The 22451-nt window shown below is 47.9% G+C and overlaps 1 protein-coding gene across 3 annotated transcripts; it reads right to left on the bottom strand.

Moving 5' to 3' along the window:
- Window positions 1-3502: 3502 nt before the first annotated feature.
- Window positions 3503-22252, bottom strand: LOC115168041 (CDK5 and ABL1 enzyme substrate 2). Of its 3 annotated transcripts, XM_029722895.1 has the most exons (9): window positions 21652-22252; window positions 20641-20736; window positions 9249-9326; window positions 9007-9112; window positions 8758-8929; window positions 8534-8631; window positions 6193-6299; window positions 4192-4396; window positions 3503-4023 (listed from the first exon to the last, which is right to left on the bottom strand). In XM_029722895.1, the coding sequence occupies exons 1-9, from the start codon at window positions 22224-22226 to the stop codon at window positions 3883-3885; spliced, it is 1578 nt and encodes a 525-aa protein (XP_029578755.1). In that variant the 5' UTR covers window positions 22227-22252; the 3' UTR covers window positions 3503-3882. The 3 variants fall into 3 exon arrangements, with proteins under 3 accessions (XP_029578755.1, XP_029578756.1, XP_029578757.1); XM_029722896.1 differs by lacking the exon at window positions 9249-9326 and having other exon boundaries at window positions 9007-9133; window positions 21652-22251; XM_029722897.1 differs by lacking the exon at window positions 9249-9326 and having other exon boundaries at window positions 21652-22250.
- Between the last annotated feature and the right edge of the window lie 199 nt (window positions 22253-22451).

Here is a 22451-nt window from a genome sequence, read left to right as displayed (position 1 = left end):
GATAATTTAACACTACTTTTACAAAATTGAGACCATCCATAAAGCACAACATTTTCACATTCTAAACAAATGACGAGGTAATTTAAGCATACATTTGCAAAACGGAGACCAATTCACACCACAGCAGAAATGAGCAATTCTCCATGTTACTGTACAAAACGTTTTCTCCAAGATCACACACAATGAGATTCACATAACAGTAGGTCTGTCCAGATACTAAGATACATTAAGCAGTCTGCAATTTTCCATGATTTCCACAGGTGCGGTGGAACACTCAACAGCAACAAGACAAGTGAAATAAGCGGGAATAACATCTGGATAGGACAGATCATTATTAAACTGTGGTTTTAGGCACTTCTTACTCTATGTTGAGTGGCATGAGCCAACACTGATGAAAATAAATACACGAGAAATACTGTAAAATAGCTAAATACATGTAACTTTAGGACATTTCACACACAAATAACTGCTTTCTACCTGCACTCAGTCCAGAGATCTCCTTTTGTTTGTTTGATAAATCCCATGATCCCAGATCCATGGGGGGTGGGGCTTTATTTCAAAGATATTTCCTGAGAACTTAAAAATGACAACTGGCTCGTGGATGATCCAGCACATTGAACAATAAGGTAAGAAGTCTTATTGCAAATCCTATCCCTGGATGTTGACAGAACAGCAACCAAGTAATGATAGAAAGTTTGATTTAACAACCATCACAGAAGAAAAGTCATTTGTGGTCTAGATCGACACTGCCAGCAAATAGGCAGTGGTTTGCACAGTGAGTGTGGATTTAAAGTACAAAATTAAGAAGTTAAAAGCAGCTACAGTGCCAACCCAAGAAGGCAAATACAAAAACATCCAAGCTGTACAAAACCACAAGTTCTAAACAAATGATACAACGGAATGGCTGATGCTTCTACAGTATAGTTTAAAGTGGCACTCTGGCCAGCCCAGAACTCCCTCACAATCATATTGAGACTTTAAGACCAATGATTGATGTCATTTTCACAGCAAGTGAAGAAATAGTCATATCAACACACACACACACACAAGTGTGGGCCTATGTTTCATGAGATGAAATTAAAGATCCCAGACATTTTCCATATGCACAAAAAGCTTATTTCTCTCAATGTTAGCGCACAAATTTGTTTACATCCCTATTAGTGAGCATTTCCACTTTACCAAGATAATCCATCCACCTGACAGGTTTGGCATGTCAAGAAGCTGACTAAACAGCATGATCATTACACAGGGGCACCTTGTGCTGGGGACAATAAAAGGCCACAAAAAATGTGCAGTTGTCACAACACAATACCAAAGATGTCTCAATTTGAGGGAGCATGCAATTGGCTTGCTGACTGCAGGAATGTCCACCAGAGAATTTCATGTTAACTTCTCTACCATAAGCCACCTCCAATGTCATTTTAAAGAATTTGGTAGTACATCCAACCCGACTCACAACAGGGATGTAAAAAAAATGCACAACATTTGAGAGAAATAAGCTTTTTGTGCATAAGGAACATTCCTGGGATCTTTTATTTCAGCTCATGAAACATGGGACCAACACTTTACATGTTGTGTTTATACTTTTGTCATGTATGTATGTATGTATGTATGTATGTATGTATGTATGTGTGTATGCATGCATGAATGTATGCATGCATTCACGCACTGAGATATAAACAGTACCAGTCAAAAGTTTGGACACACCTACTCATTCAACTGTAGAATAATAGTGAAGACATCAAAACTATGAAATAACACATTTGGAATAATTTATTAACCAAAAAAAAAAGTGTTAAACAATTCAAAATATATTTGAGATGAGATTCTTCAAAGTAGCCACCCCTTTCCTTGATGACAGCTTTGCACACTCTTGGCATTCTCTCAACCAGCTTCATGAGGTAGTCACCTGGAATGCATTTCAACTAACAAGTGTGCATTGTTAAAGTTAATTTGTGGAATTTCTTTCCTTCTTAATGCATTTGCACCAGTCAGTTGTATTGTGACAATGTAGGCTGGTGTACAGACAATAGCCCTATCTGGTAAAATACAAAGTCTATATTATGGCAAGAACAACTCAAATAAGTAAAGAGAAACGACAGTCCATTACTTTAAGACATGAAGGTCAGTCAATCTGGGAAATGTCAAGAACTTTGAAAGTTTCTTCAAGTGCAGTCGCAAAAACCATCAAGCACTATGACGAAACTGGCTCTCATGAGGACCGCCACAGGAAAGGAAGACCCAGAGTTACCTCTGCTGCAGAGGATCAGTTCATTAGAGAGTTACCAGCCTCAGAAATTGCAGTCCAAATAAATGCTTCACAGTTCAAGTAACAGACGCAACATGATCTGTTCAGAGGAGACCGAGTGAATCAGGCCATGGTCAAATTGCTGCAATGAAACCACTACTACAGGACACCAATGAGAAGAGACTTGCTTGGGCCAAGAAACATGCGCAATGGACATTAGACAGGTAGAAATCTGTCCTTCTCAAATTTGAGATTTTGGGTTCAAAATGCAGTGTCTTTGTCACAGAGTAGGTGAACGGATGATCTCTGCATGTGTGGTTCCCATCTTGGTGCTTTGCTGGTGACACTGTCAGTGATTTATTTAGAATTCAAGGCACACTTAACCAGCATGGCTACCACAGCATTCTGCAGCGATACGCCATCCCATCTGGTTTGCACTTAGTGGGACAATCATTTGTCTTTCAACAGAACAATGACCCAATACACTTCCAGACTGTGTAAGGGCTATTTGACCTAGAAGGAGAGTGATGGAGTGCTGCATCAGATGACCTGGCCTCCACAATAATCCAACCTCAAACCAATTGAGATGGTTTGGGATGAGTTGGACCGCAGAGTGTAGGAAAAGGAGCCAACAAATTCTTAGCATATGTGGGAACTCCTTCAAGACTGTTGGAAAAGTGAAGCTGGTTGAGAGAATGCCAAGAGTGTGCAAAGCTGTTATCAACGGGTGGCTACTTTGAAGAATCTCAAATATAATTTGATTTGTTTAACACTTTTTTGGTTACTACATGATTCCATCTGTGTTATTTCATAGTTTTGATGTCTTCACTATTGTTATACAATGTAGAAAATAGTAAAATTAAAGAAAAACCTTTGAATGAGTAGGTGTCCAAACTTTTGACTGGTACTGTATCTGTGCGTGTTGTTTTGCTAGACATTACTGCACTGTTGGAACTAGAAACAAGCATTTCGCTGCACCTGCGATAACATCTGCAAATCAGTGTACGCAACAAATAAACTGATTTGAGCTATAAATGAGCAAAGATAACACCACCAGGCACCATTTACACATAAAAATGACTTTTCTGCATCTTTGGACAGTAAATTAAATTATTTCAAACTGATATGGCGACCATCAACATCAAAGCCTCCTCTCTGTGTGTACTTAAAGACACCCCCATTGGGATGCCACCCCATACCCAGTTTGAGCCATTTTTCAATAAATATTTAACTTGTACTGTTTGTACAAATAAACATGGTTTAAAATATATATTGATCAGAATGCAATACACACCACAGAAAGAAGTTTGGTACAAGTGGACACAATTAGAATCAAAACAAAGAAAAATCAGTCCAATATCTTTGCGGAAAATACTCTTAATCCGTCATATCAAGTCATATCAAGATAAAGAACAATTCAAAATAGATATTGAGCACCTAAACCATTTTTTCCCCCCAATTTGAATAAGGGACATGTCAGCTGGGCTGACCTGGTACACCTAAACATATTCTAGGGAAGAAGATGCATCCCTCCAGGTGATGATCCAGGATCAGCATTTCCAATCAATATCACCAGGACTTAAATATCCAAACTGGCCCAAGGCCAGTGATTCAGGCCACCTCCAGGCTCCAGCCTAGCCCTGCTGCACCAGCCTGCGGTAGTGCGGCATGACCTTGCTGTCAGGGAGGTAGAGCCCCATCTCCAAGGCAACCAGGACAGGGAACTCCAATGGAATCAACTCCCGGCGGTTTATACGAAAACGCTCCTCCAGCTTCTGCTCAACCATGGACAGGGGGGAAGGGGGGGGGGTTGTAGTGTTAAGATGGCTATGAATCTAACTACGATTACTAACAATTAATAGAGAACAAACTTAGTTAACCTGTGAGCAAAAGTACATGTAAGAAATTACTAAAATATACATGTAAGAATTTACGTCACTCACGTCAATCAGCTGTCGGACCTCCTGCTTCTTCAGATCACTGCTGATCTTGGCTGCCAGCAGGACGCAGGCAGCAGACACCAGCTTCCTGTTTTGCTTGTTCAGGCGACCCTGCAGCACCAGCTTCTCAAAGTACACAAAGGCCATGGCCACCGTGACTGGCTGCAGACTGCACTCCTCTCCCACCGCACGCATGTCCCGCTTCAGGCTGTCAAACAGGAGGTTATCAGTTACACATAGGTGTTCATGGTAGGCAGGTATTCAGGATTTGCATTTGTAAATGCATGGTTTGGAGACAAAGATACAAAGGGGAGTTTCAGAAATACAGTGGGGGGAAAAAGTATTTGATCCCCTGCTGATTTTGTACGTTTGCCCACTTAAAGAAATTATCGGTCTATCATTTTAATAGTAGGTTTATTTGAACAGTGAGAGACAGAACAACAACAAAAAATCCTGAAAAACGCATGTCAGAAATGTTATAAAATGATTTGCATTTTAATGAGGGAAATAAGTATTTGACCCCTCTGCAAAACATGACTTAGTACTTGGTGGCAAAACCCTTGTTGGCAATCACGGAGGTCAGACGTTTCTTGTAGTTGGCCACCAGGTTTGCACACATCTCAGGAGGGATTTTGTCCCACTCCTCCTTGCAGATCTTCTCCAAGTCATTAAGGTTTCGAGGCTGACGTTTGGCAACTCGAACCTTCAGCTCCCTCCACAGATTTTCTATGGGATTAAGGTCTGGAGACTGGCTAGGCCACTCCAGGACCTTAATGTGCTTCTTCTTGAGCCACTCCTTTGTTGCCTTGGCCGTGTGTTTTGGGTCATTGTCATGCTGGAATACCCATCCACGACCCATTTTCAATGCCTTGGCTGAGGGAAGGAGGTCCTCACCCAAGATTTGACGGTACATGGCCCCGTCCATCGTCCCTTTGATGCGGTGAAGTGGTCCTGTCCCCTTAGCAGAAAAACACCCCCAAAGCATGATGTTTCCACCTCCATGTTTGACGGTGGAGATGGTGTTCTTGGGGTCATAGGCAGCATTCCTCCTCCTCCAAACACGGCGAGTTGAGTTGATGTCAAAGAGCTCCATTTTGGTCTCATCTGACCACAACACTTTCATCAGTTGTCCTCTGAGTCATTCAGATGTTCATTGGCAGACTTCAGACGGGCATGTATATGTATTCTTGAGCAGGGGGACCTTGCGGGCGCTGCAGGATTTCAGTCCTTCACGGCGTAGTGTGTTACCAATTGTTTTCTTGGTGACTATAGTCCCAGCTGCCTTGAGATCATTGACAAGATCCTCCCGTGTAGTTCTGGCCTGATTCCTCACCGTTCTCATGATCATTGCAACTCCACGAGGTGAGATCTTGCATGGAGGTGAGATCTTGCATGGAGCCCCAGGACGAGGGATACAGTTCTTTTGTGTTTCTTCCATTTGCGAATAATCGCACCAAATGTTGTCACCTTCTCACCAAGCTGCTTGGCGATGGTCTTGTAGCCCATTCCAGCCTTGTGTAGGTCTACAATCTTGTCCCTGACATCCTTGGAGACCTCTTTGGTCTTGGCCATGGTGGAGAGTTTGGAATCTGATTGATTGATTGCTTCTGTGGACAGGTGTCTTTTTTACAGGTAACAAGCTGCGGTTAGGAGCACTCCCTTTAAGAGTGTGCCCCTAATCTCAGCTTGTTGCCTGTATAAAAGACACCTGGGAGCCAGACATCTTTCTGATTGAGAGGGGGTCAAATACTTATTTCCCTCATTAAAATGCAAATCAATTTATAACATTTGACATGCGTTTATCTGGATATTTGTGTTGTTATTCTGTCTCTCACTGTTCAAATAAACCTACCATTAAAATTATAGACTGATCGTTTCTTTGTCAGTGGGCAAATGTACAAAATCAGCAGGGGATCAAATACTTTTTCCCCCCACTGTAGATATAGACAGTGGATTTAAAAAAAATAGTGTGTTGACATGTTACATCTGTGTTCATTTCTGCACCTTCTTATCTTGCTGAGGGTCAGTTTGATATGGGGGAACTTCTCCTTGAACGTCTCATTCATGTCTTTTTTCAGGTCCGACGGCTTCACATACTCAATAACAGTCGTCTGGAAGACAGGGAACAAGATAAATAAACTTCAGTTAGTGCTAAACACAGCTGTTAGAATCTTGACTAGAACCCCACAATTGTATCATATTACTCCAGTGCTAGCCTCTCTACACTGGCTTCCTGTTAAGACAAGGGCTGATTTCAAGGTTTTACTGCTAACCTACAAAGCATTACATGGGCTTGCTCCTACCTATCTTTCCGATTTGTTCCTGCCGTACATACCTACACGTACGCTACGGTCAAAAGATGCAGGCCTCCTTATTGTTCCTATAATTTCTAAGCAAACAGCTGGAGGCAGGGCTTTCTCCTATGGAGGTCCATTTTTATGGAACATCCGACTATCCATGTGAAAGCGCAGACTCGGTCTCGACCTTTAAGTCTTTATTGAAGACTCATCTCTTCAGTAGGTCCTACAATTGAGTGTAGTCTGGCCCAGGGGTGTGAAGGTGAACAGAAAGGTACTGGAGCGACGAACCGCCCTTGCTGCCTCTGCCTGGCCGGTTCCCCTCTCTCCACTGGGATTCTCTGCCTCAAACCCTGTTACAGTGGCTGAGTCACTGGCTTACTGGTGTTCTTCCATGCCGTCCCTAGGAGGGGTGTGTCACTTGAGTGGGTTGAGTCACTGACATGATCGTCCTGTCCGGGTTGGCGCCCCCCTCGGGTTTGTGCCGTGGGGGAGATCTTCGTGGGCTATATTCAGCCTTTTCTCAGGGTAGTAAATTGGTGGTTTGAAAATATCCCTCTAGTGGTGTGAGGGCTGTACTTTGGTAAAGTGGGTGGGGTTATATCCTGCCTGGTTGGCCCTGTCTGGGGGTATCGCCAGACAGGGCCAAAGGTACTCCTGACCCCTCCTGTCTCCAGTATTTATGCTGCAATAGTTTATGTGTCGGGGGGCTAGGGTCAGTCTGTTATATCTGGAGGATTTCTCCTGTCTTATCCGGTGTCCTGGGTGAATTTAAGTTCTCTCTCTCACTCACTCACTCTCACCCCCTTCCGGAGGACCTGAGCCCTGGGACCTTGCCTCAGGACTACCTGGCCTGATGACTCCTTGCTGTCCCCAGTCCACCTGGTCGTGCTGCTGCTCCAGTTTCAACTGTTCTGCCTGCAGCTATGGAACCCTGACCTGTTCACAAGATGTGCTACCTTGTACCGGAACTGCTGTTTTCGACTCCCTCGCTCTACCGCACTTGCTGTCTCTAACTCTGAACGCTCAGCTATGAAAATCCAACTGACATTTACTCCTGAGGTGCTGACCTCTTGCACCCTCTACAACAACTGTGATGATTATGATTATTATTTGACCCTGCTGGTCATCTATGAACGTTTGAACATCTTGGCCATGTTCTGCTATAATCTCATCCCGGCACAGCCAGAAGAAGACTGGTCACCCCTCAGAGCCTGGTTCCTCTCTAAGTTTCTTCTTAGGTTCCTGACTTTCTAGTGAGTTTTTCCTAGCCATGGTGCTTCTACATCTGCATTGCTTGCAGTTTGGAGTTTTAGGCTGGGTTTCTGTATAGTACTTTGTGACATCGGCTGATGTAAAAAGGGCTTTATAAATACATTTGATTGATAAATATGAGAACTTTGCTTTCATCCTATTTATAGAGATTCCATGTAAGATATTCCATCATCTACGAGGGCTGCGTGTTCTGCATTATTTTCCAGAAAACGTGTAGAGCCCCGAGTTGATTATCCCTTTTATACCATGGCTATAATTTACCACTAGAAATGTTTTAATTTGCAAGTAGAAATGTGTTCAACATCCACTGAAGTAGCTAGCAAGTTGACAGTAGTTGCCTTAGTAACCAAATAGACTTGGTAGTTTAGCTAACCAAACCATCAGTCCTAGCTTGCTATTATGAAAATCAAATTCAACAATGCCAATAAATGTTTTCAATTTGACTTTCGCTTTTAAAAGCAGTCCCAACACAGAACATGTAAGATATATAGCCATTTAATTGTACCGTGTGTTATAGGGAAATAACATGCTCTAGAATGCCCTTCAAGCCAATCAGAAATAATTACTCAACAATGCCATGGTATAATATGTCATTTTTATTATGTGCAGTAAAGTTTACTAGTCATAAAATTGCTTTATTGTTTTAGTTTATAATGGTGCCACTGTACAAAATAAGTGTATTCTGGACTGTCAGCGTGTCTTGTGATGTATTGTCTAGTCAAAGTCATGTGTTGAGGTGTGTGTTACATGTATAATTTTATATGAATGCTTACCATATAGGATGCAAATATAAGAACTCTCTTGTGTCTCCCACAAGGCCACTGAGGGTCACTGAGTAGGTAGGGATCATAGTCTGCCAGGTCTTCTATACCTGTAAAAATGGGGATTAAATTGAATGAGAACACACACACACAGTAATGATTGCAAAAACAATTTGCCAGAGGAGAGAGAGAGAGAGAGAGCATGTAAGCCTCTTTTCCAGTGAAGTGGAGCATACTCGGGTCCTGTCCTATGGTGCTGTTGAGTCGAGACGGGTTGGTGTAGTTCTTCTGGCCATTGCCTCGGTAACGGGACAGGGGTGTCTGTGTTGTGCTGGGCTCTAGTGGTCCACTGCTCTTCGACCTCACCAGGGCGTTAGTTGGGAAAAGGAATCGGGCGTACGATACCGTCTGATGAGGAAAGACATGTTAACTATCACAAAGCACAGACCGAACGTACGTAATCGCACTCTCCAGTTCAACCTTACCTTTCCATATGCCCCTAGCTCCACCCCAAGGCCCTCCAGGCCAGGGAACAGGTCAAAGGCAACCCCAGAGGACAGCCGTTGTCTCTGAGCCTCCAGCTTTGGGTCACTGGGTGGGCAGGAAGACAAACTACTCATGTCACCATCATGCAGCTCCACATTAAAGCCAGAGATCATTATAACACAACTCCTTTCCTGAGGGCGATACATGACACCTGTAGTTGGTTGGGGTTGTGTGTTTGTACCTGAGGTGAATACATTCTCCATAGGGCAGCACTGAGAAAGCAGCACATAGAGACCGCTTGGCACAAATCAGCATAATCCTGCAGGACATAGATAGCAAGTACAGGCACACAAAACATGCGCAGTGTCAGGCTACAGAAACAGCATTAGTACTGCACTTATTAGTACAATAAGTACACAAGGCAGGCAATACGCTTGACCTCATCTTTACTAGAGGCTGTTTGCCTACTAATCTCACGGCAACCCCCCCTCCAGGTCTCTGATCACTACGGTTTCCTTTTCTGTCTCATGTTCCCCAACCCTAGCAACTCAGCCCCTATTCAGATAATCATGCGCCATTGCAATCGTTGCGCTCTCTCTCCCTCACTACTCACTCTTCTATCATATCATCTCTCCCTTCTGCTAAATCCTTCTCCCTTCAGTCTCTTGACTCTGCCTCTTCGACCCTACTCTCCTCCCTTTCCACATCCTATGACTCACACTGTCCCCTTTCCTCCCGGCCGGCGCGACCCTCTCCTCCTGCTCCGTGACTGAGTGACTCATTGCGAGTTTACAGAACAGGGCTGTGGGCAGCTGAGTGAAAACTTCCTGAGGACCTATCATCCTTTCACTCCCTCCTCACTACTTCCTCTGTATCTGCTGCTAAAGCCACTTATCCCACTATAAATTTCAAGCTTCTGCCTCTAACCCGAGGAAACTCTTTTCCACCTTCCCCTCCCTCGTTAATCCTCAACCCTCTCTGAGGACAACTTTTTCAAACCACTTTGAAAAGAAAGTTGACAACCTCCACTCCTCATTCACTCAGCCTATTGAGTCCACTGGTCTCACTCACACAGAACTACCCTATGCCTTGATCTCTTTCTAACCTCTCTACAGATTAAATCATGCGACTAGTGAGGTCCAGCCGCCAGACAACCTGCCACACTACCCCATCCCCTCCTCCCATTCCTCATCCCTGACCACTACCCCATCCCCTCCTCATCCCTGACCACTACCCCATCCCCTCCTCATCCCTGACCACTACCCCATCCCCTCCTCATCCCTGACCACTACCCCATCCCCTCCTCATCCCTGACCACTACCCCATCCCCTCCTCATCCCTGAACACTACCCCATCCACTCTTTCCATTCCTCATCCCTGACCACTACCCCATCCACTCTTTCCATTCCTCATCCCTGACCACTACCCCATCCACTCTTTCCCCTCCTCATCCCTGACCACTACCCCATCCCCTCCTCATCCCTGAACACTACCCCATCCACTCTTTCCATTCCTCATCCCTGACCACTACCCCATCCCCTCCTCCCATTCCTCATCCCTGACCACTACCCCATCCCCTCCTCCTATTCCTCATCCCTAACCACTACCCCATCCCCTCCTCCCATTCCTCATCCCTGACCACTACCCCATCCCCTCCTCCTATTCCTCATCCCTGACCACTACCCCATCCCCTCCTCCCATTCCTCATCCCTGACCACTACCCCATCCCCTCCTCCCATTCCTCATCCCTGACCACTACCCCATCCCCTCCTCCCATTCCTCATCCCTGACCACTACCCCATCCCATTCCTCATCCCTGACCACTACCCCATCCCATTCCTCATCCCTGACCACTACCCCATCCCCTCCTCCCATTCCTCATCCCTGACCACTACCCCATCCCCTCCTCATCCCTGACCACTACCCCATCCCCTCCTCATCCCTGACCCCTACCCCATCCCCTCCTCCCATTCCTCATCCCTGACCACTACCCCATCCCCTCCTCATCCCTGACCACTACCCCATCCCCTCCTCATCCCTGACCCCTACCCCATCCCCTCCTCATCCCTGACCCCTACCCCATCCCCTCCTCCCATTCCTCATCCCTGACCACTACCCCATCCCCTCTTTCCATTCCACATCCCTGACCACTACCCCATCCCTCATCCCTGACCACTACCCCATCCCATTCCTCATCCCTGACCACTACCCCATTCCAACCTCCCAATCCTCATCCCTGACCACGACCCCATCCCACATCCCTGACCACTACCCCATCCCCACCTCCCATTCCTCATCCCTGACCACTACCCCATCCCCTCCCATTCCTCATCCCTGACCACTACCCCATCCCCTCCTCCTATTCCTCATCCCTGACCACTACCCCATCCCCTCCTCCCATTCCTCATCCCTGACCACTACCCCATCCCCTCCTCCCATTCCTCATCCCTGACCACTACCCCATCCCCTCCTCATCCCTGACCACTACCCCATCCCCTCCTCATCCCTGAACACTACCCCATCCCCTCCTCATCCCTGAACACTACCCCATCCACTCTTTCCATTCCTCATCCCTGACCACTACCCCATCCCCTCCTCATCCCTGACCACTACCCCATCCCCTCCCTCATCCCTGACCACTACCCCATCCCCTCCTCCCATTCCACATCCCTGACCACTACCCCATCCCCTCCTCATATTCCTCATCCCTGACCACTACCCCATCCCCTCCTCATCCCTGACCACTACCCCATCCACTCTTTCCATTCCTCATCCCTGACCACTACCCCATCCCCTCTTTCCATTCCTCATCCCTGACCACTACCCCATCCCCACCTCCCATTTCTCATCCCTGACCACTACCCCATCCCATTCCTCATCCCTGACCACTACCCCATCCACTCTTTCCATTCCTCATCCCTGACCACTACCCCATCCCCTCATCCCTGACCACTACCCCATCCCCACCTCCCATTCCTCATCCCTGACCACTACCCCATCCCCTCCTCATCCCTGACCACTACCCCATCCCATCTTTCCATTCCTCATCCCTGACCACTACCCCATCCCCTCCTCCCATTCCTCATCCCTGACCACTACCCCATCCCCTCCTCCCATCCCATCCCCTCATCCCTGACCACTACCCCATCCCCTCCTCCTATTCCTCATCCCTGCCACACTACCCCAGCCCCTCCTCCCATTCCTCATCCCTGCCACACTACCCCATCCCCTCCCCCCCTCCCTGACCACTACCCCATCCCCTCCTCCCATTCCTCATCCCTGACCACTACCCCATCCCCTCCTCCCATTCCTCATCCCTGACCACGACCCCATCCCCTCCTCATCCCTGCCACACTACCCCATCCCCTCCTCCCATTCCTCATCCCTGCCACACTACCCAATCCCCTCCACACTACCTCATCCCCTCCTCATCCCTGACCACTACCCCATCCCTCATCCCTGCCACACTACACCATCCCCTCCTCATCCCTGACCACGACCCCATCCACTCTTTCCATTCCTCATCCCTGACCACTACCCCATCCCCTCCTCCCATTCCACATCCCTGACCACTACCCCATCCCCTCCTCCTATTCCTCATCCCTGACCACTACCCCATCCCCTCCTCCCATTCCTCATCCCTGACCACTACCCCATCCCCTCCTCCTATTCCTCATCCCTGCCACACTACCCCACCCCCTCCTCCCATTCCTCATCCCTGACCACTACCCCATCCCCTCCTCCCATTCCTCATCCCTGACCACTACCCCATCCCCTCCTCCTATTCCTCATCCCTGCCACACTACCCCACCCCCTCCTCCCATTCCTCATCCCTGACCACTACCCCATCCCCTCCTCCCATTCCTCATCCCTGACCACTACCCCATCCCCTCCTCATCCCTGACCACTACCCCATCCCCTCCTCATCCCTGACCACTACCCCATCCCCTCCTCATCCCTGACCACTACCCCATCCCCTCCTCATCCCTGACCACTACCCCATCCCCTCCTCATCCCTGACCACTACCCCATCCCCTCCTCATCCCTGACCACTACCCCATCCCCTCTTCCCATTCCTCATCCCTGACCACTACCCCATCCCCTCCTCATCCCTGCCACACTACCCCATCCCCTCCTCCCATTCCTCATCCCTGCCACACTACCCAATCCCCTCCACACTACCTCATCCCCTCCTCATCCCTGACCACTACCCCATCCCTCATCCCTGCCACACTACACCATCCCCTCCTCATCCCTGACCACGACCCCATCCACTCTTTCCATTCCTCATCCCTGACCACTACCCCATCCCCTCCTCCCATTCCACATCCCTGACCACTACCCCATCCCCTCCTCCTATTCCTCATCCCTGACCACTACCCCATCCCCTCCTCCCATTCCTCATCCCTGACCACTACCCCATCCCCTCCTCCTATTCCTCATCCCTGCCACACTACCCCACCCCCTCCTCCCATTCCTCATCCCTGACCACTACCCCATCCCCTCCTCCCATTCCTCATCCCTGACCACTACCCCATCCCCTCCTCCTATTCCTCATCCCTGCCACACTACCCCACCCCCTCCTCCCATTCCTCATCCCTGACCACTACCCCATCCCCTCCTCCCATTCCTCATCCCTGACCACTACCCCATCCCCTCCTCATCCCTGACCACTACCCCATCCCCTCCTCATCCCTGACCACTACCCCATCCCCTCCTCATCCCTGACCACTACCCCATCCCCTCCTCATCCCTGACCACTACCCCATCCCCTCCTCATTCCTGACCACTACCCCATCCCCTCCTCATCCCTGACCACTACCCCATCCCCTCTTCCCATTCCTCATCCCTGACCACTACCCCATCCCCTCTTCCCATTCCTCATCCCTGACCACTACCCCATCCCCACCTCCCATTCCTCATCCCTGACCACTACCCCATCCCCTCCTCCCATTCCTCATCCCTGACCACTACCCCATCCCCTCCTCATCCCTGACCACTACCCCATCCCCTCCTCATCCCTGACCACTACCCCATCCCCTCCTCATCCCTGACCACTACCCCATCCACTCTTCCCATTCCTCATCCCTGACCACTACCCCATCCCCTCTTCCCATTCCTCATCCCTGACCACTACCCCATCCCCACTTCCCATTCCTCATCCCTGACCACTACCCCATCCCCACCTCCCATTCCTCATCCCTGACCACTACCCCATCCCCACCTCCCATTCCTCATCCCTGACCACTACCCCATCCCCACCTCCCATTCCTCATCCCTGACCACTACCCCATCCCCACCTCCCATTCCTCATCCCTGACCACTACCCCATCCCCTCTTCCCATTCCTCATCCCTGACCACTACCCCATCCCCTCCTCCCATTCCTCATCCCTGACCACTACCCCATCCACTCTTTCCATTCCTCATCCCTGACCACTACCCCATCCCCTCCTCATCCCTGACCACTACCCCATCCCCTCCTCATCCCTGACCACTACCCCATCCACTCTTTCCATTCCTCATCCCTGACCACTACCCCATCCACTCTTTCCATTCCTCATCCCTGACCACTACCCCATCCCCTCCTCATCCCTGACCACTACCCCATCCCCTCCTCATCCCTGACCACTACCCCATCCCCTCCTCATCCCTGACCACTACCCCATCCACTCTTTCCATTCCTCATCCCTGACCACTACCCCATCCCCACCTCCCATTCCTCATCCCTGACCACTACCCCATCCCCACCTCCCATTCCTCATCCCTGACCACTACCCCATCCCCACCTCCCATTCCTCATCCCTGACCACTACCCCATCCCCACCTCCCATTCCTCATCCCTGACCACTACCCCATCCCCTCCCTCATCCCTGACCACTACCCCATCCCCTCCCTCATCCCTGACCACTACCCCATCCCCTCTTTCCATTCCTCATCCCTGACCACTACCCCATCCCCTCCTCCCATTCCTCATCCCTGACCACTACCCCATCCACTCTTTCCATTCCTCATCCCTGACCACTACCCCATCCACTCTTTCCATTCCTCATCCCTGACCACTACCCCATCCCCTCCTCATCCCTGACCACTACCCCATCCCCTCCTCCCATTCCTCATCCCTGACCACTACCCCATCCCCTCCTCCCATTCCTCATCCCTGACCACTACCCCATCCCCACCTCCCATTCCTCATCCCTGACCACTACCCCATCCCCTCCTCCCATTCCTCATCCCTGACCACTACCCCAGCCCCTCTTTCCATTCCTCATCCCTGACCACTACCCCATCCACTCTTTCCATTCCTCATCCCTGACCACTACCCCATCCACTCTTTCCATTCCTCATCCCTGACCACTACCCCATCCCCTCCTCATCCCTGACCACTACCCCATCCCCTCCTCCCATTCCTCATCCCTGACCACTACCCCATCCCCTCCTCCCATTCCTCATCCCTGACCACTACCCCATCCTCTCCTCCCATTCCTCATCCCTGACCACTACCCCATCCCCTCCTCCCATTCCTCATCCCTGACCACTACCCCACCCCCATTCCTCATCCCTGCCACACTACCCCATCCCCTCCTCCCATTCCTCATCCTTGCCACACTACCCCATCCCCTCCTCCCATTCCTCATCCCTGCCACACTACCCAATCCCCTCCACACTACCTCATCCCCTCCTCATCCCTGACCCTTACCCCATCCCCTCCTCCCATTCCTCATCCCTGACCACTACCCCATCCCCTCATATTCCTCATCCCTGACCACTGGCTGCATCCCCTCAGACTTCAAAAAGCCCTGAGTCACTCCTTTCCTCAAGAAACCAACATTTGACCCCTCTGATGTCAAAAAAACTACAGACCAGTATGCCTTCTTTCTTTTCTTTCCATAACACTTGAGCGTGCCGTCTCTGACCAACTATCTCACTATCTCGCTCAGAACAACATTCTTGACCCTAACCAGTCAGGCTTCAAGACGGGTCACTTAACCAAGACTGACATAGAGATGAGCACTGTGTCACAGAGGCTCACAGCACTGCCAAAGCTGATTCTCTCCTCTGTTCTCATCCTCCTAGATCTATCCGCTGCCTTCGACACCGTGAACCATCACATCCTCCTCTCCACCCTCAGGGACTGGGCATTTCAGGCTCTGAAGTTGTTCTTCCTCCTGGGGAAGGCCCGTCAGCTCCAAGACCGCTCCATCATGGTTGACAACTCCACGGTATCCCACTCCCAGAATGCAAAGAACCTTGGCGTGACCACAGACAATAAACATCAAAGCAGTGACTTGCTCCTGCAGGTTCATGCTCTACCACATCTGTAGAGTACGACCCTCTCTCACACAGGAAGCGTCGCAGGTCTTAATCAGCCCAACGTCTTCTCTGTCCTGGCACCCCAATGGTGGAACCAGCTTCTTCCTGAAGAGGAACTTTGAAGAGGACGTACAGACCGAGCAACTGATCCGAGAAGCCTGCAGAAACTGCCAAACAGGTCTTCTCAGGTGGGGACAAAGAGGCAGTGGCAAGTCCTGGTCCTGAGCCTCCAGTCAAGCGGGCGTAACTGGAGGATGAGGCCAGTCAAAGGACCAGCCCTGTTCCAAAAAAGCGGAAAGGGCGCACAACAGCTCCTGTCGGTTCCTCTGACAAGCTTGTTACATATAGCAATATGCCTAAGCCAAACATCAGAGTCCATAGCGCATGAGGGACCAAAATGGGCCCCTTCCAGACTGAATGAAGAGAGCACATTTGTTCTTGGGTCCAGAGCAAACAAGGCTTTAGGAATGGGTGGCACCAGAGGAAGGACTTACATCAAACATGCTGACCTCAAGTATACAGCCGATGCCCAGGACAAACACTGGTTGGCAGAGAGACAGCATATGAGAGCCACAGGTGGAAATGGCCCATCTTCTTATTGAAGAGTATGTCCAGGACCTGTCTCTGAGTAACGATTACAAACAGTAACGATTACAAACATTACAAACATTGCACTGACCTGAAAATGACCCCAGTTGTACTGAAGCATTTTACAGCTCCCGGGAAGATGATTGAGAAGATGCAGAAGGCCATGGAAGCCCAGAGTTCATGGAAGGAATAAAGTCCTAGACAGCAAAGGCCACCCTGTCCCTATGGGCCCTGTACAAAAGTAGTCCACTAAAGGGCACCATTTTGTGGGCGGCAGGTAGCCTAGCAGTTAAGAGCATTGGGCCAGTAACCAAAAGGTTGCTGGTTCGAATCCCCAAGCCGACTCTGTCGATGTGATCTTGAGCAAGACGCTTAACCCTAATTACTCCTGTAAGTCGCTCTGTAAGTCGCTCTGACTAAAATATAAATTAAGCTAAGACAGCAAAGTCCCTGACCATCTTCCAAAAACATGTTAAATAATCCCACAGCACCTCCCAAAAAATAAAAAACAATCACACTTGACTCTTTTCCCTCTTACTTGCTCAGACTTTGCTGATAGCTACACTACAAGGCCAAAAGTATGTGGACATCCCTTCAAATCATTGGATTTGGTTATTTCAGCCACACCGTTGCTGACAGGTGCATAAAATCGAGCACACAGCCACGCAATCTTCAAAGACCAACATTGGCATTAGAATGGCCTTACTGAAGAGCTCAATGACTTTCAACGTGGCACCGTCATAGAATGCCACCTTTCCAACAAGTCAGTTCATCAAATTTCTGCCCTGCTAGAGCTGACCCGGTCAATTGTAAGTGCTCTTCTTATTGTGAAGTGGAATTATCTAGGAGTAACAACGGATCAGCCACAAAGCAGTAGGCCACAAGCTCACAGAACTGGTGCTGAACCTCGTAAAAAATTTGCCTGTCCTCGGTTGCGACACTCACTACAGAGTTCCAAACTGCCTCTAGAAGCAACATCAGCACAAGAACTGTTCATCGGGTGCTCCATGAAATGGGTTTCCATGGCTGAGCAGCCACACACAAGCCTAAGATCATCATGCGCAATGCCAAGCGTGTTTTTCATGGTTCGGGCTAGGCCCCTTAATTCCAGTGAAGGGAAATCTTGCTACAGCATACAATGACCTTCTAGACAATTCTGTGCTTCCAACTTTGTGGCAACAGTTTGGGGAAGGCCCTTTCCTGTTTCAGCATGAAAATGCCCCTGTGCAAAGCGAGGTCCATACAGAAATGGCTTGTTGAGATCGTGTGGAAGAACTTGACTGGTTTGCACAGAGCCCTGACCTCAACCCCATCGAACACCTTTGGGATGAATTAGAATGCTGACTGCAAGCCAGGCCTAGTCGCACAACATCAGTGCCTGACCTCACTAATGCTCATGGCTGAATGGAAGCAAGTCCCTACAGCAATGTTTCAACATCTAGTGGAAAGCCTTCCCAGAAGGCTGGACGCTGTTATAGCAGCAAAAAGGGGGCCCAACTCCATATTAATGACCATGATTTTGGAATGAGGTGTTCGAAATGCAGGTGTCCACATACTTTTGGCCATGTAGTGTACTTTGAGGAAAAATGTACTTTCTATGAATGTGATATGTGGTTGTCCCACCTCGCCATCTTAAGTTGAATGTACTAACTGTAAGTCGCTCCGGATAAGAGCGTCTGCTAAATGACTAAAATATAAATGTTACCAGGACAAAAACATACTGTAAACAGCGTCAGCCAACAAAGCTACTTCAGCCAGTCAACCGCAGCACGAGAGAAGACATTTTTGAGTGAGAAACTACACAAAATGTGTATGCAACCAATGCTGTATACATCTGCTAACAGTTTACAGAGTAAGCTCAAAGCAGCTGTAAACAGCCAGCCATAGCACTTAGGCCTATCTATAAACAGCCTAAATCTACACACAGCCGCTAAAGGCGCCAGTCCTCACAACACACCAGTCAATAACATACAACGTCAGCCAGCGCCGCGGCCTCTCCTTTGGGATTTCAGCCTTGCAGCTAAAGCTCGGGCCAGACCTTGGATAAGAGAAGCTTATCTCACCAAGGGGGAAATACATACACTTTTTAAATCCCCTTTCTCATCCACTCCAGTGGTTTTACAGTTACTTCAATGCTCTGTATAGACTAAATACAAGTTCATAAGCAAAGACAGAATTGTTGGGAAACTGGTTATTGCCAGAGCCATATATTAAAGAGTTGGGCCACCTTTTAGAATGTTTTATATTGTTCCAATTCTAGACATTCAGTTACATAATATTATTTAAATATTTCCCCATGCTAATGGAGCACTAACATGGCTCCATATCATTTTGAAGTGTCATGTAAATGCACTATAATGCTCATTTTAGACATTACACCATGTGTACAAAACATTAGGAACACCTGCTTGTTCCATAACAAACTAACCAGGTAAAGGTGCTACCTTATGTCACTTGTTAAATCCACATCAAATCAGTGTAGGTGAAGGGGAGGAGACCGGTTAAAGAAAGATTTTTAAGCTTTGAGACAATTGAGACATGGATTGTGTATGTGTGCCATTCAGAGGATGAATGGGCAAGACAAAAGATTTAAGTGCCTTTGAATGGGGTATGGTAGGTGCCAGGCGCGCCGGTTTGTGTCAAGAACTGCAACGCGGCTGGTTCTTTCACAATCAACAGTTTCCCGTGTGTATCAAGAATGGTCCACCACCCAAAGGACATCCAGCCAACTTGACAACTGTGGGAGGCATTGGAGTCAACACAGGCCAGCATCCCTGTGGAACGCTTTCAACACATTGTAGTCCATGCCCCGACGAATCGAGGCTGTTCATGGGGCGCTAACATGGCTGCAGTGCCATATAAAAATGGTCACACAATGCAGAAACCTCAGTGTCCCAACTCTAAATACGTGGCTCTGGTTATTGCTAAACGATCTTACAACGTTCAGCAACATGCCATACTGTATTCGCATTTTTGACACATGATACACAGGAGACTATGGGCGTGATATTGTCTATGATTAAGTAATCTTCAGGTAGGGTGAAATGAGCGGGGTTCTAAAACTGTGTTTGCCTTGTTGAAACAGATTAGATGCATGTCTTATATGCATGTCCCCAGGGGAACTTTACTTTCTAAAGACAACCTAACAGCTGTAGCCGTAGCCCTATACTCACTCACGAAAACACATTGAGTAAGAGACAAAGTTCAACGGAGATAGAACAGGCTGGGTGCAGCCTGAGCGTGGTATTTCAGTCCCATCTTACATAAGGGGTGTTTTACTGTTATTGCCAGAGGGTTATATTTCCACAGGACACCTCTTTGGGTGTTTTGATTTGTTTCCAAGGGTGATTCAATTCACACAGTCCTGCTGTTACTCATTTAGGGGTCTAGCCAAGTGAGCGATCTAAGTTCCAGCAGGTCTCTTAGTTAAAAGCCAAATGTATACGTTTGCATTGCAACAGGGCTTAGTATGGAACTGGCTGTGAAGTTACTTCATGGAAAACACTTAAGGCCTTTGCAATCTTCTTCCCTCTGTTCTAGACATTACAATTATCAATTCATTGTAACTAATTGACTGTATGTCATGGAGTTCACAAAAATGCCACTTAGAATGCCTTTCTTGATCCCACTTACTGAGTCTACAGAAGAAAGTGTTATGTTTTGGTTGTCAATTCCATTAGAATACATGGTTTGCTCAACATCTTCTGCATTCTCATCTACTACTTTAACTCACCTGCTGCCTCTTGTGTCATATTGCCTCATACTCTTGATAAAGTGGACCTTCTTGGCCACCCTTGCGGGTCCTGGAGAGCCCGAATGATTCCGTGATCTACGACAAAATGGAGTACCCCAAAAAGATTTGTCAATTAAAAACATCAACATTTGTCATGTCTAATGTCTGGACCAACAGATAGCAAGCAGTGCCATATAATTTCTCAGTGAGTTGTAGAATATGGAAGTAAACCAAGTCTGTACATGAGGGGAATTAACAATGTTCTTGAAATAATAAATAAAGGAAGAACTTGTAGATTTCTATACATCACATATTTGAATAACAAAGCCAAAATTACAATCTTATGTGACAGGGAATTGAAGTCATTTAAGTAATTGTCTGTATTTTAAAAAGATGATCAGAGACAAGGAGAGAAAGACAGAAAAATGTGTGGGGTGGGGGAGGGAGAGATGAAAACACAGGACAAGGTCTGACTATTGTAATGTTTACTTACACAAACAGCAGATCATTTTGTTAAAATAAGCAACCCAATAAACAAAATATGTAAGAACTATATCAAATAATTGGATGAGCCTTTAGTTTTACTTAGGGATATACTGTGCAGCACTTGTAGCTGCCTGCAAGGTTGTTTTTTTAATCGGACCTTGACAGGCAGATACGATTTTCTCAAATGGGGCAGCTGACAATATAAAAATATATAATCATAATATTATTGCCTTGAGAAAAACGTTGCTTTTTTTAAACGACAATTTCGAAGGTAGGTCTAGTAAACTGTTCCCATTTGAATAACCATTGATATCTATAATGAAAGTACCTGTTGGCAATATGCGGAAGTAAGAACACCTTTATAAAATCAGGCCTATTCTGTCAAACGTTGAAACAGCCAATGTTTGTTACAATGAATACAAAAGCATTTAGTTACACCTACAGTCCCGACGGATGGTCATCATGACAGATCCCTGATTGTTTACCATCCTAATAAAAATTGAGTATCTAGATAATATGTCCCACCTTTGACGTGTATCCCCCGGCACGGAATTCAGAGTCAGGAGCACAGATGGCGATTTGGCAATTGGATTGAAGGTCTGAGGTCCAGAAATGGGGGACAGGGAGGTATCTGGGGGTACTATGGTGTCTACACCCTCAAACAACACCTCACGGCACCCCACAGCAACACTTGCGTCCGTGTCTGTAGACATACCCAAATTAGGTAGGACTGGGCTCAGTCCCCCAATCCCCGCCACAGTAGTAGCAGCGCCACCGGCCAAGTAGGGTGATACATGGGGGAAGGTTCCGTAGGTGCACGGTGAAAATTGAGGGTGTCCAATCGCCTGTGCCCCGGCGGCGTCTCGACTTCGGAGCTCGGCGGCGTCCTTTTGACCGAGGTTTCCATTGCTAAGACGATATAAAGGTCGTCCGTCTAGAGATATGTTGTTCAGGAAAGAAAGAGCCGCCTGTCTCCGTTGTGAGTCTTTACCTTTTCGCAGGTGTTCTTTTTGTGATTTGGCAGTATTACCGCCTGTTTTACACTGACGACCGCACGCAGCAGTCGCCATTCTAGTACTATAATGATTGATAGTGCGCATTGAGGAACGAATTTAGCCGGCGGGAGGACAACTCCACACCCACCATAAGAGGATTGGTTCAGACGTATCATTATGTAAATAAGTTCGTTCTAGCGGATTGGCTGTGAGATGTACACTGAGTATACCTAACATTAGGAACCCCTTTTGCCCACAGAACAGCCTCAATTTGTCGGGACTTGGACACTACAAGGTGTCGAAAGCGTTCCACAGGGATGCTGGCCGATT

Source organism: Salmo trutta, chromosome 30 (genome assembly GCF_901001165.1).
Source record: "Salmo trutta chromosome 30, fSalTru1.1, whole genome shotgun sequence".
Taxonomy (NCBI): domain Eukaryota; kingdom Metazoa; phylum Chordata; class Actinopteri; order Salmoniformes; family Salmonidae; genus Salmo; species Salmo trutta.
Note: the sequence above shows the minus strand (reverse complement) of the source record. Positions and strands in the feature narration are given on the sequence as shown.

Coding starts and splice junctions, on each gene's coding strand:
- LOC115168041 (XM_029722895.1), bottom strand. CDS start 22,226: ATGCGCACTATCAATCATTATAGTACTAGAATGGCGACTGCTGCGTGC. Junction 9,113..9,248: donor GGAGAATGTATTCACCTCAG/GTACAAACACAC, acceptor CTGCCCACCCAG/TGACCCAAAGCTGGAGGCTC. Junction 4,397..6,192: donor ACCCTCAGCAAGATAAGAAG/GTGCAGAAATGA, acceptor CCTGTTTGACAG/CCTGAAGCGGGACATGCGTG.